Source organism: Neovison vison, chromosome 11 (assembly GCF_020171115.1).
Source record: "Neovison vison isolate M4711 chromosome 11, ASM_NN_V1, whole genome shotgun sequence".
NCBI lineage: Eukaryota > Metazoa > Chordata > Mammalia > Carnivora > Mustelidae > Neogale > Neogale vison.
The window spans coordinates 50893751-50909623 of record NC_058101.1 but is presented as its reverse complement, the minus strand read 5'-3'; the positions used below and the strand labels follow the sequence as shown (position 1 = coordinate 50909623).

Sequence of the window (15873 nt, the reverse complement as noted above, 5' to 3'; positions counted from 1 at the left end):
GATCTGAGTGGGAACTTCACAAAAAGGGACACCCAAACTGACAGTAAGAAAACAGAGAGTTCTCAGCATCTTTAGTCAACAGAGAACAACAAGTTAAAACCATTTTTAATTTGAATTAAATTATAAATATTAAAATTAAATAATAATTTTAATAAAATTAAAATATTAGAATACCACCAACAAAGACTACAGTTAAAGATGTGCGCTACCAGGGCACCTGAGTGGCTCAGTGGGTTGAGGCCTCTGCCTTCGGCTCGGGTCATGATCTCAGGGTCCTGGGATCGAGCCCCGCGTTGGGCTCTCTGCTCAGTGGGGAGCCTGCTTCCACCTCTCTCTCTGCCTGCCTCTCTGCCTACTCGGGATCTCTGTCAGATAAATAAATAAAATCTTTAAAAAAAAAAAAAAAAAAAAGATGTGCACTACCAAGCACTGGCAAGGATATGGAAAAACTAAAACTCACATTACCGTCAAGACTATAAACCAAAACAACCATGTGGGTCTCCTGTATGGCATAAGCAACCAATAAATGTATGGAGAGCCTATCATCCAGTAATCCCACTCCAGAGTGCCCATGTCCCTCAAAAACCACGCACATGAGTATTCTCAGACTCTTGCGAAATAGTATTGTACAAGGCAATTACTGGAAATAGAGAGAGACTTAAATAAGTCATGGTAGGAACATAAAATAACATTCAATGGTGAAAAAGCAGGAAGCTGGGGTGCCTGGGTGGCTCAGTCAGTTGGGCATCAGAGTCTTGGTTCTGGCTCACGTCCTGATCTCATACAGGTTATGGGATCGAGCCTGGAATCCAGCTCCATGCTCCAGTGGGGGGGTGGGGGGGGCGGGGTCTGCTTGGCGAGTCTCACCCTCTGCCTACCCCCCCGTCAACTTATTCTTGCACTCTCTCTCTCTTACTTTTTCTAGAATAAATCTTATATATATATAAAAGAAGAAGAATGAGGAAGATACAGGAAGAATTCAGAAAGGAGATTTAGTGGACTGATTAAGAACATTGATTTCTGGAGCCTAAATTCAAATCCCGATTCCAACACTAACTTTACAAAGTTGAGCCTGGTGCTTAACCTCACTATGCCTCAGTTTCTCCACCTGTAAACTGGGAATAATGTTAGTAGCACTAGACCTCATGAGGTAGCTATAATGACCAAATAAGTGAATGCATGTAAAGACTTCAGGAGAATGCCTAGAACATAAGCACTTAATGAAAATTAGCCACTAGCATCCTAACATCCTAAGGCATCATAAAATATATTATTCCAAGGATACCATCACCGTCATAAGATAAACTGTTTCATGGGGAGGGAAGCATGGTTTGAAACAATGTTTGCAGCATGCAGCCTTCAAGTAAAAATGGGAGAAAACAGTACTATATATTCATTCCGTTTCAATACACACGAAAATCCCTTCCACAGGCAAGAAACTTCTGTTAGTGACAGGTTACCTACTTTGCACAGATAATGACCATGATGGAGAGAGGGGTGGAGGTCAAGTTTTCACTATATATTAATGTGTAGAAATAATTAAAACATTTGATCCCTGTGAACGTAGTCCCTATTTAAGAATTATGTTTGTTTTTTTTATTTGACAGAGCGAGAAATTAGAAGTAGGCAGAGCAGCAAGCAGAGAGGCGGTGGGGAGCAGGCTCCCCGCTGAGCAGAGAGCCCGATGTGGGGCTCGATCCCAGGACCCTGAGATCATGACCCAAGCCGAAGACAGAGGCTTAAACCACTGAGCCACCCAGGTGCCCCAAGAATTATGTTTTAAAAATGTTGCTAGCATGCATGTTTAATTACAGTGTAGGTGAAGCTCGAGTTTGCTTTCATTCAGCAAGTTTTACACAAACAAAATTTCAAAGCCACACTAAAGGGATGTAATAACAAATGAGAGCTCTCTAGTTTCCTGTATTTCTTTGTGAACACAGTAACAAAAGGGAATCATAGTCACAGGCTATCTTTACCACTATCACCGACTGGGTATCAAGTACTACACAAATAGTCTGACCCTACACGTTACCTCCGTACTATTCACGTTTATCTCCCACTGACCGCAACTTCCAAGAATCTTTCTGCCTCAATTCCTACTACTTCTGATCATTTATTTCAAACAAACCCAATTTCTGCTTAAGTTTTTACTCTGGCTCCCACTATGACTTAGGATATACATAACTGGTCACAGCAGAACACCTACCGAAGCAAACCATGGTTTCTATTCTGGATTTGCAAACAAATATTTTCTGTCTCTCTCTCTTTTTTTAAATACAAAATTCTTTAAAGCCTGATGAGGAAAAGGTTTTTATCTGCCAAAATAGGAATTCAGATTTGCTACAGGAAGCCATGTATTAAGACAGTTTTCAAGACAATAGGATTTTATTGATTATTAAAAACAGTGTCAGGGAAGGAAAAAAGATGCTGATTTCCAAAATTTAGGAGATACCTGTTTTATCTCAGATATAACTTTATTCAAGTCTATGCATAATTTCACTAGCTGTACCTTCATGTTTAATTAGCAATTCTAAAAATCCCATATACTAACTTTCTTACAATTTTGGTTCACAATTTCAGATACATTTTACTTTGCGCCTCTAGGTGGCACAGTTACATTTTAAAAGAGCAAAAGAAAGGCGATTCTTTGAAAATAGAAAAATATCCCAGTATTGTAATTTTAGCTTTGAAGAATTGTGTATTACATTTTTTAAAAGATTAAAAGCATGAAAGATAAAATAGCTTATTCTTTCTAGAAAAGGATTATGCCAATTTAAACAGTTTAGAAGAACATCTAGGAAGTTCAAAAATAGACGCTTTTAACTAGTATTAAATAAAAATAAAAGTTTCACATGTACAGTATCACTTCATTAACAGTGAAGCTTATAAAATGTCTTTTGTGTGTTTTGTTTCATTTATTTTGCCTAACTTTCTCTACTTATAAAGTTCAGACAAGGCTGTATGTCTATTATTTTTCCTCCAGTACTTCCTAATTTCAGGTTATTTTATAATCAAAACCTGAACCTGTGCCATTTCTCAAAAATGTCTTTCAGATTTGTAATCCCTTCCCCTGTTCTCCAAATGCATGTCTACGTACTCCATGTATATACTGTAATATAAAATATAAACCAGTATAGCTAATTTCATACTCACCTGCCCAAGAACCAGATTCACTTAAGTAACTCATTAATAAAAGAACTATTCCTATACATTCATAGAAATGTTTATATACATCTATAGATTTTAATTTCCCTGAGACTAAAGAAATGGGCTACCACAGACCAACAGGTATGAACGGTGGTAAATAACAGAAAACAACATTAGCTTGATTAGCATTAACCGTGAAAAGCCATGACCTAGGTCAACGCCATCACTTACCGTGACTAAATTGAAATTGCCACCATTACTCTAAATTCAAGAGTCTAAAACATACCATGTATAGTGGGAAAAGGTGGTAGATGGAGAAGAAGGAAAATCTCTCTTCACTGTGTATCTTTGGGCAAATGAGTCACTCTTCCTTAGTTAAGAGCTGGACTGTATGAACCCAAAATGTCTCCAAATTTCGGAAGGTCAGAGTTCAGGGGAAGTAAGTCACTTATAAAGTTTCCTGAAAATCCCCATAACCAAGTTCAACCCCATACATTGCATTTGGTCATCACTTAATTTCCCCTTTAAATTCAGAATTACCCCAAATATCACCTCCTGATGAAATGTAACAGTTTATGTTAAAAGTAAAAATCTTCACTTGAGCTTAAATATGCATAGGGAAAAAATGAGGAAATTTAGCATTTATGCATCAAGTTAACAACTGCCATACCATTAAAACTGCATAGTTACTAAGGGAGTAGCACTGAATGGTGGTGATATTTTCATCCGAGTAGAGTATACGGCACCCATCTGACTTCCAGCCTCCTTGTCCGTTCAGCAAATCAAAATCCCACTGGGCAGCCACGGCATCTGCTCCATGTGCGATTCGACGCAGTGTTACATTAACAGGGATGTGGTGGGTATCCACATTCACACCATCTGGAGAAAATGGGAAATGGAAACATTTCTGAAAGAAACTCCAAAAACGATTAAATGTCGACTTATACACTAATGGGTACTCTGTGGTATCTTTTTTCACTAGGGACTCATTAAAATGAGAAGGAACAAAAATAAGCATTTTTTAGGTACAGCATCTCATAAAGTCCCACTGCCCAGTCACTACAGTTGAACATAAGCCACATAACAAACCTATTTTGGTGAGAATCACGGGGGTAACTACTGTACGGCGTTTTCCATCATCAGCCAAATTTGTTGAATTCCCGGTGGCTGGGAAAAGCTTTCCATTGCGGAATGCAATTAGCTGAAGCTTACAGAGAGAGTCATCAGTGGGCTTGACTTCCCTTTTCTGCTTTGGTGAGAAAAGGGAAGGAGGCAGCTGAATAGAAGCCTCGATGATAGTATTCTGAATATACATGAAAAACAAATCAAAGAAAGGTTACCATATTAGCATGCAGAGACCAGAAAGAATAGTTCAGACGGCTATGAATGTTTCCTAACTGTACCCTGAACAGGTTTTTCAATGTATGTATATGAAATTTAACAGCTAGAACAATTTATCAGGTATGTGAAGTATCTGAACACCACACCAAAGCACAGAAGCATAAAATAAAGAGAAATGCAAACTCCATTTCAAAGGGTTGAAATTACAAGGAATTATTTCAGACAATAGAGTGAATTTTCCCACGGTAACAAATACTGCTAATGTCGATAGCATTAAACAGATCAAGAATCTCAGTGATCACTCTATCAATTTTACAACAATCAATTATAGACATAAGCACCAATGCAGCCTACCACAAATGTGACTTTAATTAATTTGGACTTGTGGAATTCTAAGATGATTTAGGACGATTCAAACTATCAACACAAAGAAATTGTACAGACTTAATAGAAACTTAGATTCAAGTAAACTCTGATGTTAGCAGAAGTGCCCCCTGAGACTAAGAAACATGTTAGAAATTATGTTAAGAAAAACATAGTATCAAACAGAACAGCTGGATATGCTGGCTGAATGTTTTACATACTTCTTTACTAGGAATTGTTAAACTATAAATTATTCAGCATTCAATAAAAATCAAATCCGGATACCAAGGAGGCAAATAATTAACCACCTAAAAAAATTCCCTGTTTTAAGACTTCATCACAAAATTTTTCTCTTTTTTTAAGATTTTATTTATTTACTTGACAGAGAGAGACACAGCGAGAGAAGGAACACAAGCAGGGGGAGTGCAAGAGAAAGAAGCCGACTTCCTGCTGAGCAGAGCGTCCAATGCAGAGCTCTATCCCAGGACCCTGGGATCATGACCTGAGCCGAAGGCAGATGCCCAACGACGGAGCCCCCCAGGCGCCCCACAAAGTTTTTCTCTTGACATCACACTCTCTCCAATCCAAAGTCCACATCGCCAACAGAATTTCCACCGAAGAAACATATTTGCTCTTCTATTAAAGAACACCCCAGTTCGCCAATGTTTAGAGAATACTGCCCCCAAACCTAAGTACATCATAGGATTTGGCTAAAATTTACATCTCAAATTCCTCTTCTAACATTCCCTATACCAACACCTGTAAGCTGGCCACCCTGAATATACCAACCCTTGTGATTTCCTATATTTTTTAAGCCACTTGTGAGCACTGCACACGCCAGGATCCCTTGCTGAAATGCTCTGCTGTTCCTTCGCTGGCAAACTCTTGAACTGGGCAGATATGATTTCGAGCAAGATAACTCTGCAGGCTATGTCAAAGATGGATCAGAATAAGAGCAGCTGACAGCCAAGAGAAAGACATCCTTAACATGGGGCCTTTTGGGATGATTAATTACGTGACTCCTCACTATACTGCTTTTCCGGTCAGCTGCTCCCCCTGCTGGCCTCATGTGGCATTCCGCATACATCTCTATCTGACTAACACCTGCACTATCACAGTACCAACTCACTGTCTGCCCCTTTAACTACAATAGCAGGATTTCTGAGTGCGGATCATCTCACTCATTTTTCTGGACCCCCCCCCCCGCCCATGTTAATAATAGTTCCCGGCACTTTATTTGATAAAAGTAACCCACTGTTCGTAAAACGAATGAAAGTCTGCGTGGCATGATTATATTTTTGAAAAGGTTCTATTTAAGCAAGTGATTGACTTTAAAAGGAGTTTTTAATGGCTGTGCTTGGAACAATGCTGACACACACAAACACCTGCAAAATAAAGTATTTCAGAAGTTTGAATATTGGAAGTTTGAATACTTATTTTAAACTGAAGATGCCATGAAGATATTTGGTAGAAATAATCTGCCTAAGAAACATACACAAAAAGGTTTCTACTGTTCTCACTTACAAACATAATAATCTGATGGAGACACAAAGTCTGATATAAATTCATCTAGTAAATTTCTATTCTGTATACAAATTTATCGGAAGTGTGAAATGAGGAATGCAAGAAAGGAAAAACATCAACAGCTTGACTAGTTAAAAGGTCAAAATCCTAAAAAAAAAAAAAAAAAAAGGTCAAAATCCTGATGAAGCGTTACATACTGGACATTTATTAAAACTTAAGAACTAGAAGATTCAATAAAACGACTTTATTGTGAACACAACATGACTTAAAAAATGGAGCGCCTGGGTGGCTCAGTGGGTTAAAGCCTCTGCCTTTGGCTCGGGTCATGAGCCCAGGGTCCTGGGGTAGAGCCCTGCATCGAGCTTTCTGCTCAGCAGGTAGCCTGCTTCCACCTCTCTCTCGGTCTGCTTCTCTGCCTGCTTCTGATTTCCATCTGTCAAATAAATAAATAAAATCTTTTTTAAAAAAAAATGACTCAAAAGCACAACACAACTCTCTGGGAAAGCATTACTTAGGGGTTATCAAATTAATTTTAAAAAGAAGACAGACTGACGACATTTTCTAAAAGAGCTGAAAAGGAAACAACATCTATGATTTCTAGAAGTCTGACAATGTTTCCTACCAAAGTTTAAAGTTATAAAACCATCCAAAACAACAAGAAATTATAAAAAGTCAGAGGAGTATGAACACATCATCACCAGATGAAAGCTACATACGTTGGCTTTTAAAATACCCTTTATTGGGTGCCTGAGTGGCTCATTTGGCTAAGCAACTGCCTTCGGCTCAGGTCGTGATCCTGCAGTCCTGGGATCAAGTCCCACATCAGACTCCCAGCTCCATGGGGAGTCTGCTTCTCCTCTGACCTTCTCCCCTCTCACGCTCTCTCTCAAATAAATAAAATCTTTAAAAAAATAAAGTAAAGGGACGCCTGGGTGGCTCAGTTGGTTAAGCGGCTGCCTTCGGCTCAGGTCATGATCCCAGCGTCCTGGGATCGAGTCCCACATCGGGCTCCTTGCCCTGCAGGGAGCCTGCTTCTCCCTCTGACTCTGCCTGCCACTCTGTCTGCTTGTGCTCGCACTCGCTCTACCCCCTCTCTGACAAATAAATAAATAAAAATAAAATCTTAAAAAAAAAAAAGTAAAATATAATCTAATATAATTATTCTTTATTGGTAGAAATGCAAGCTGGTGCAGCCACTCTGGAAAACAGCATGGAGGTTCCTCAAAAAAGTTGAAAATAGAGCGACCTTACGACCCAGCATTGCACTAATATTTACCTTAAAGATACAAATGTAGTGATCTGAAGGGATACCAGCACCCCAGTGTTTATAGCAGCAATGTCCACAATAGCCAAACTATGGAAAGAGCCTAGATGTCCATCAACAGATGAATTGATAATGAAGATGTGGTATATATATACAATGGAATACTATGCAGCCATCAAAAAAATCTTGCCATTTGTAATGACATGGATGGAACTAGAGGGTATTACGCCGAGTGAAATAAGTCAATCAGAGAAAGACAATTATCATATGACCTCAATGATATGAGGAATTTGAGAAATAAGACAGAATATCATAGGGGAAGGGAGGGGGAAAATGAAATAAGATGAAACCAGCAAGGGAGACAAACCATAAGAGACACTTAATATCAGAAAACAAACTAAGGGTTACTGGAGCAGAGGGGGGTGGGAGGGATGGGGTGGCTGGGGGATGGACATTGGGGAGGGTATGTGCTATGGCGAGAAAAAAATTTTTTTAAATAAAAATAAAATAAAATATCCTTTAAAGTCCAAAATGGAATATGGCTCAATAATAATTACAGGGGCTCTGGGATGGACAGAGGATGGCTAAGAGAACCGGAAAAACTATCAATAATGCATAATGTTTGGATTTTTATAGTAAGAATATATTTGTATAATTCATTTCTTTAAAAGAAGTGATAATTAATTATGGAAAAGTTGTAAATCTCATGAATCAAATCACTGAGGAACACCCACTGGTAACATTTGTCATGATTTTACCTTTTGCCACTTGACCTAAAGGCAAGGAACCAGTCTGTCATTTCACTTAACCATCTGTTCACGTTAAAATGTATGGATCACAGCAATGGAAACAGACACGGCAATTACAGCTAATCAATCAGAAAAGGTGCCCTTAAAACCCTTGGGGCAGTATATGTTTTTGGAGTCTAATGTTCATGACTGCAGGTCACCTGCCACCCCTGGGGAAAGGAACACAAGATCTGAAACAAGGAACCAGGATCGGGGGTGGGGGGTGTCCCAGACTGATCACTCCGTGGTCCCTTCACATGGCACAATTTTGTTTACACTCTCCGGGTCTCCACTATCACAGGCATGGAAAGACCTTTCTAACAAACAGCTGTGAGGACCACAGGGGATCATGACCATGACAAGCACGGGAAGCTACAGAACTGTGGGTGGGATTATTATGATTATTACTGCCTCAGTGTGGCGGGCGGTGGTCTGGAGGCTGAGGAGACAGAAAATGCCTTCAAGTAACAGTCTTTCCAACAATCACTGAAAACCTCATCCTATTTTGACTTCCACAACATCCTTTTAGTATTGATTTCAATACTAAAATTGACACAGTATGAACACATGTGAAAGAGATGTTATCATAGAGCCCTTATTATTTTATATGCAAAATTCATGTAAATTTCCCTACTCACAATGACATTAAACCAGGAGAAAAATACGCATCCTAAGGGATATTAATTCAAATACTTCTACTACACTTCAGCACCTTTCCTTATGAAACAATCTGAACTTCTGATACTGTGTAATTAATAAATTAAAATTTCCTGAAATCCTAATTTTGCTCACTTCTACAGAATTTGAACACTAAAATTGGAATGAGTCGAAGAGGCACCTGCTTTAAAACAATAGAATACTTAAAAAAAAAATAAAAAAATACTAATTTGCTCATGTTGTCTTAACTATCTACATGTTCGATAGACTGGGTGGTGCTCCCTGGAGGAAAAGCAGCAAGGAGGTACTCAGGAACTGGCCCAGCAGCTAAATATGATACAGGGTAAGGAAGTATTATTTAAATTTCTTACTGACTGTCCCGGTTACATTGGTACATGCTGGTTCAACATCAGGCAGGCCTAGGTAGACCAATCTATGTGAGAAAGGTGGATTTTTTTTTTTTTTAAGAGTTTATTTATTTGACAGAGAGAGACACAGCAAGAGAGGGAACACAGGCAGGGCAGGTGGGAGAGGGAGAAGCAGGCTTCCTGCCAAGGAGGGACTCGATTCCAGGACCCTGGGATCACAACCCAAGACGAAGACAGATGTTTAACCATCTGAGCCAGCCAGGCGCCCCTGAAGCATGGATTTTTTTTTTTAATATTTTATTTATTTATTTGACAGACAGGCAGAGAGGCAGGCAGAGAGAGAGTGGGAAGCAGGCTCCCCGCCGAGCAGAGAGCCCAATGCAGGGCTTGATCCCAGGACCCCCCAGGATCATGACCTGAGTGGAAGGCAGAAGCTTAACCCATTGAGCCACCCATGCACCACTGAAGGATGGATTTTAAGGAAGAGCTTAGAGACCCAAGACTAAATGGAAAGTCAAATGGGTAATATAGAAGTATAGCAAAGACAGAAGGACAGAAATTGAAGAAATAAAATACAAGTAAGTCTCCTATTACTAACAGAGAACTGCCTTTTAGAGGTATAACTTCACATATTAGTACACTCTCCCATTCAAGGGTAATATCAATTAAGAGGTGTTCACATTATCTTCTCAGTGTATATTCAAGGCATTAAAAAAAAGACATGCAAAAAGAATAAAAATTGCCCTAGTATAAGTTAAAAATGTAAAGTAAGTTTTCTAGTAAAGTGCTAAAGCATTTTGCCCCGTTGATGTTACAATTTTTAACTAATTTTATGTCATGAAGGAGATCGTCCTTTCTCACTCGGTTTAATCATGCCCATCAATGAAGCATGAATAATAGTGTAATGTGTCCTTGGTTTCTGGCCACAGATGATCTTAAAAGGATAGAAAAGTATGAAATTGACAAATCTGAGTGTGTTCATTTAAAGCTTTCTACGCTGGCAGGTAGGAGCTCTCCTTACCCAGAGGGGTAGCTTGTGAAATTGATGAAATGTAGGGTTTCATCATTTGTAATCCCTTTCTACCGACTATGATCATCTAAGATAGAAGGGTTCATCAATTTTAAGTGCTCCTCCAAGACACATGCCTCTCTCTCTTGGGCTGGTGTGCGATGCTGCTTCTCTGCCTTTTGTGGTATGTTTTTACCGGTGAACAACATAATAAGGAAAACATAAGGTTGGCAGGAGCATGGCTGGGTGCGTTAAGTACCCTCCCAAAGCAAAGAGTCACAAATAAATCTTGCCAATTTTCCTCAGAGTATATTATATCAAGGAAATATATTATCATTAGACATTCTGACCTAGCTGAGATTGTCTTGGGCAGTGGGAGAACCGGGACTACTTCTAAATTGGACAAACCAGTTTTTATGGAGGTCACCCACGGCAAGGTATAACAAAATAATGTTAATTTTCTTTCATTCATTCACTCACTCATTCATTCATTCAATATTTCCTAAGTGCCCACATCCATCCATTCATCCATTTAGTATTTACTGAGTTGTGCCCACAAAGTACCAGGACATATAACACCTATTTGAGCAATTACCATGCAGCCTTTAAAGTGAATGCAATACTGTTTGTGATATAATTCAGGGACAAGCCAGAAACAAAGAACATACTGTGTAATTAAAATCCACAGAGAACACAGTTACACATGGCCACACAAAGCTAAATGAGAAAATGTGGCTCCATTAGGGTGTCGGAATTGTACGTCTACTATGTGCGTCGATGTAGTTTAACAAAACACATCTATACCCTAAATGTTAAAACTCAATAAAAATACTTTCCATTTTGCTTGATGCAATAAAACACACATTTTCTGAAGACAGATCACATGTTTGCACCTCTTTGCCAAAAATCTTGATCTACAGCTTGCCTGGTCAAATGCCCGATCTCAAGGCTAGCTTTTCCATTAGGTCCAGCAAGCCCAGAGCCAAGGGGACATGCAGTACTTGGAGGTCGTCTACGGAAATGTTTTCATGTCTTTAAAACCAGGAGCATAAAAATGAACTTTCAGGTCAAAGAAAATGTTCTAATATGTATTAATATATTCATCTTTTTACCACTTGGCAGTCATAATGTATGATTTTGATATTTCTGTGTGGAGAATGGGGTCCAAACGGCACAGGTGTCCAGGCCCATGAAAATCACATGTCCCTTCCAGGTCTGAATTTCTTTTCAAGCAACAGCCAAAACAATCCCAATACCCACCACACCCCACCCCTAAGTATCTTCTAATAAGGTTATTGTGCAAAGCAAACCATCTGGAGTATTCTAATCTGACAGCGCTAATGGTAAAGTGTCTTAAATGCTTATAGAATATAACGTACCTTCAGTGCCAGACTTGAAAACGTATTTGAAACATTGCACTTAAAGCTCAGTTGTTTATCCAGGTTTCCGTCCGGGTCCCGCCTCCCATACTCGGAAAGGCCTGTCCGGTCAGCAGCTGCTACCTTCTGGAACACGGTGCACATCATCCCAGTGAAGCCCGCGGCCTTGATGACATAAGCTTCCAGAGCAATATTGGGTGAATACTTCAAAAGTCAATCAAACAGGAGTTATGAAAGATTTACAGCATGAGGGAAAAGCACTTTCTAAGAGTTTTCAAACACAAAACACTGTACATAAGTGAGAAGCAAAAGCCAAGCTTCTTACTTAACAATGACACTGTGCAGGTAACTGGCACATAAAAAAAGAGGCCGGAAACAAAAGGGTATCGTAAACTAGACAGATACCGAGTGAGGAAATAAGTCCTAAACTATGGAGGGTCAGAGATAAATGAGAAATTGATTAAAAATCATGTAAAGAACACTTTGTAGGAAGCTAGAAGGTAAAAATGAAAATTGTCTTATAAAAAAAAGTGAGCTAACAGAAATCAGTGGACTCTCTTCATGATAATACAAGAGGAGTATCAGGGTTTGAGAAATACACTTTCAACAGCTGCCTTGCTCTGGGCTAGCTCACCCGGCAGAGCATGCAACTTCTGATCTTGGGGTCATGAGCTAGAGCCCCATGTTGAAGAGAGAGGTTACTTAAACAAAAATTTAAAAAAGTAAAATTAGGGGCGCCTGAGTGGCTCAGTGGGTTGGGCCTTTGCCTTTGGCTCAGGTCGTGATCGCAGGGTCCTGGGATCAAGCCCTACATGGGGCTCTCTGCTCAGCATAGAGCCTGCTTCTCCTCTCCCTGCCTGTCTCTCTGCCTACTTGTGATCTCTCCCTGTGTGTCAAATAAATAAATAAAATCTTTAAAAAAAAAAAAAAAAGTTTAAACTTATTAAAAAAAATAAACAAAAAGTAAAACTAAAAATTAAAAAAATATTTAAGTCTCCTCATTCCAACCCTTCATGTCCTATTCACTCTTCATATTACCGGGAGATCAAGTTAACTCTTTGCAGATAGACAGCATCTCTGTCCTTTCTTTAAGGATGACTAAGTGATGCCTACTGTAAAGCCAAGGCACTGTTCTATGTACCATATATAGGCAATGTTCTATGTACCATATATAGGCAATGTCCTCTTTCTCAATTTCTTTTTAAGTGTAAAACTTCTGTGTGAGGTGTGTAAAATCTCTTTGGAAGATACCAATTAAAAAAACAGGAAAGGTCACCTAGAATCCACCACACACCACAGGCATGATAGAAAAGAACTGGTGGTTTCCCCAAATATTCAAGACTAACAAATCTTTGCGTTAGTTTCTGTTGCACAATGACATATGGTGAAGAGTCTGACTAAGTTCAATGATATTTGTTAACAAATGACATTCCATTCTTTTACTGAGCAAAGATACATATAATTATGACAAGCATGTGAAACCTCAGTCAAAAGAAAGAAAAGTGCAATTCTGAGGTGCTCTGGAAGCCGTATCATATTATAGAAGCATAACTTCCTGGAACCTTTCTCACACTTTGAAGTAGAGTGCAGACATCTACCCTACAGCTGTACCATATCCTTGAGTTCTCTGTAGAACCGATGAGCGCAGATAAAGGAAGAAGCTCTTGTAACCAAGTAGTTAGGCAAATACATGGCACTTAAAATGGATCTAAATGACCAGGGAGGTCCAAATGTGGCCATAAATATGGTGAGCTGGTTTCAAGGAAGGTCATGTATCTGAGAAAGAAATTACCCTGAACCATGTTGTCAGGATAGCAGTCATGGAAGCCCTCGATTCCATGCATTATTCAAGGAGGTAATCCTAAACTTCACTGAGCAAAAGGAACGATGAAACACAGTATCATAAAAAAGATCCCATTGATCTTTGGAAAAACAGTAATCTTTAATCGTATAAAATCATAGGAGGAATTCTAAAACAGTCTATGAACCCACTAAAATAATTAGGAAATGAAAACCTTGGATCAGATCAGAGTGCATGTCATAAGGGAATGACACATTATTTATCATATTTTTTTAAAGATTTTATTGATTTATTGACAGAGAGAGAAAGATCACAAATAGAGAGGCAGGTGGGGTGGTGGGGGGTGGGGGGGACAGGCTACCCCCTGAGCAGAGAGCCCAACGCGGGGCTCAATCCCAGAACCCTAAGATCATGACCTGAGCCAAAGGCAGAAGCTTAACCCACTGAGCCACCCAGGTGCCCCTATTTATCATATTTTACCACACTTTTAGAAAAAGCAAGACACCAACTCAATTTAGCACAAATAAAATTTTATACTATTTAACTGAGTGATTATTAATTATAAAAACTCATCATTCCAAGAGCGAGACCAACTGGAAATGCCAGGAGTTCACAAGGGTTGGAGGGCCTCCCAGTTCTCTTTTGAAACTGGAACATGGGCAAGCAATCTGACACTCTCTCAGAACATCCCTCAGGGCCCGAAACAGAGCATCTGCTGGGCTGGACGGTGGGTCTACGACAGCACAGCAAAACTACCCTGTGCTTATGTGGTTTTACATTAAATGGTGAGAACCATTCAAACGGCAAATTAAGAAAGTATTTTCCAGTTATCAAGAAAGCAGATTACTCAAAGCAAAATGAGCTTTTAAATGGTTAGACAACAGAAAATTTTGTAATAATCAGCAGTAATACCCACCCTATCACGGGGGTTGTGGGGGGAACAACCTGTCTTTTTTAAATTCAAGTTGGCTTTCAATGAATTTTTTTCTTCAAGTGGAGGACATTACACTTACTGTTGAATAAACATGAGCTCCGTTTGCTAATCGGTACGTAGCAACGCGCTGCAGACACTGAACGATTCTACTGCAGGCCCTCGCTTCCCTCTGCGCCAGCGACAGGACACGCTCATCAGCCAACATGATGTTACTTGCGATGTCAACCATCACATCCCCGAGCTAACAGGGGTGCAGGGGAGGAAAGAAAGACTTTTAAAACCAATGCAGGATGTTTTACATAATCAAAATCACAATGAGACACCAAGATTGGCCTCTAGTCTTCAACATTCAGGTGAAGACTTTCATTTTTTCTCACTGAAACCTTTTCGGAGAGGCAAAGCATATTCGGTTATGACCGTTTGGTAACATTTAGCTTAAAAGAGTAGATGTAAATAACCACCAACTCACTGGGGATGGATGGCACATGGTATATCATTTGACGCGAGGGGAGGAGGAAGGGGGGCAAATGAAATTAATCAAGGAGAAAGGGAAAAACGACATCACAGGATTCCCAGAATTAAAGAGACATCAGCTCTGGGAAAAATTAAGAAACACCTCTTTCTGTGTAAATGTTATCTCAGTATTCTTATTAAGAAATAGACATGGTCACCTCTTTCATATCCTATCATGTCCAAAAACCTAGGTGTCTCCAGCTACTATGAGTTCCCCACAGGTGTTGGACCACTAGATGGGTCACAGCACAGACAGTTTCCACTACCTCGAATGAACTTCCTCCATTCCTCCCAGCTTGGTGAATGCTTTAAGACCCAGTGCTATGCAATAAATGGATCCTAAGAGGTGCTCACTTTACCACCACTTGTTTTGTTTCTTTTACTGAATGCCTTTCATTAAGTTCAGTTCCTCATTCACAGATGTAAACATCTGTCAGGCAATGCCAGCAAAGTGTCAATTAACTCTTGTTGACGCGGACTTGTATGTCCCATGTCAGAGAAATGCAATGAGGAGCCCAGGCTAACGAGACATACTGGCATCAAAGGGGTTTGGTATCGAGCAAAAATGTTCATGAGAGGGAGATCTATGGCAGAAACAACTACAAAAGCATTCCAGAGGCAGGATCAGAGGATTTACAAGCTGCCTGGTCCTCTAATCAAGAAACAAGTAGCAAAGACAGTAAGCCCGAAAGCCAAGTGAGAAAGCTGAGGCCGTTTTAGCAGATGTCTTTTGATCATCCCAGAAGATCCCAGATGAGTTCTTCAACTCTGTTCTGCACCCAATA

General features: G+C 39.7%; 1 protein-coding gene across 1 annotated transcript in view; it reads right to left on the bottom strand.

Moving 5' to 3' along the window:
* ADGRA3 (adhesion G protein-coupled receptor A3) overlaps positions 1-15873 on the bottom strand; it is a 128461-nt gene that overhangs the window by 20517 nt on the left and 92071 nt on the right. The window contains exons 11-14 of the mRNA XM_044225899.1: positions 14655-14816; positions 11841-12044; positions 4237-4450; positions 3818-4026 (exon numbers count right to left, since the gene is read on the bottom strand). Of these exons, the coding sequence (XP_044081834.1) occupies positions 3818-4026; positions 4237-4450; positions 11841-12044; positions 14655-14816 (789 nt within the window). The remainder of the gene's footprint in view (positions 1-3817; positions 4027-4236; positions 4451-11840; positions 12045-14654; positions 14817-15873) is intronic.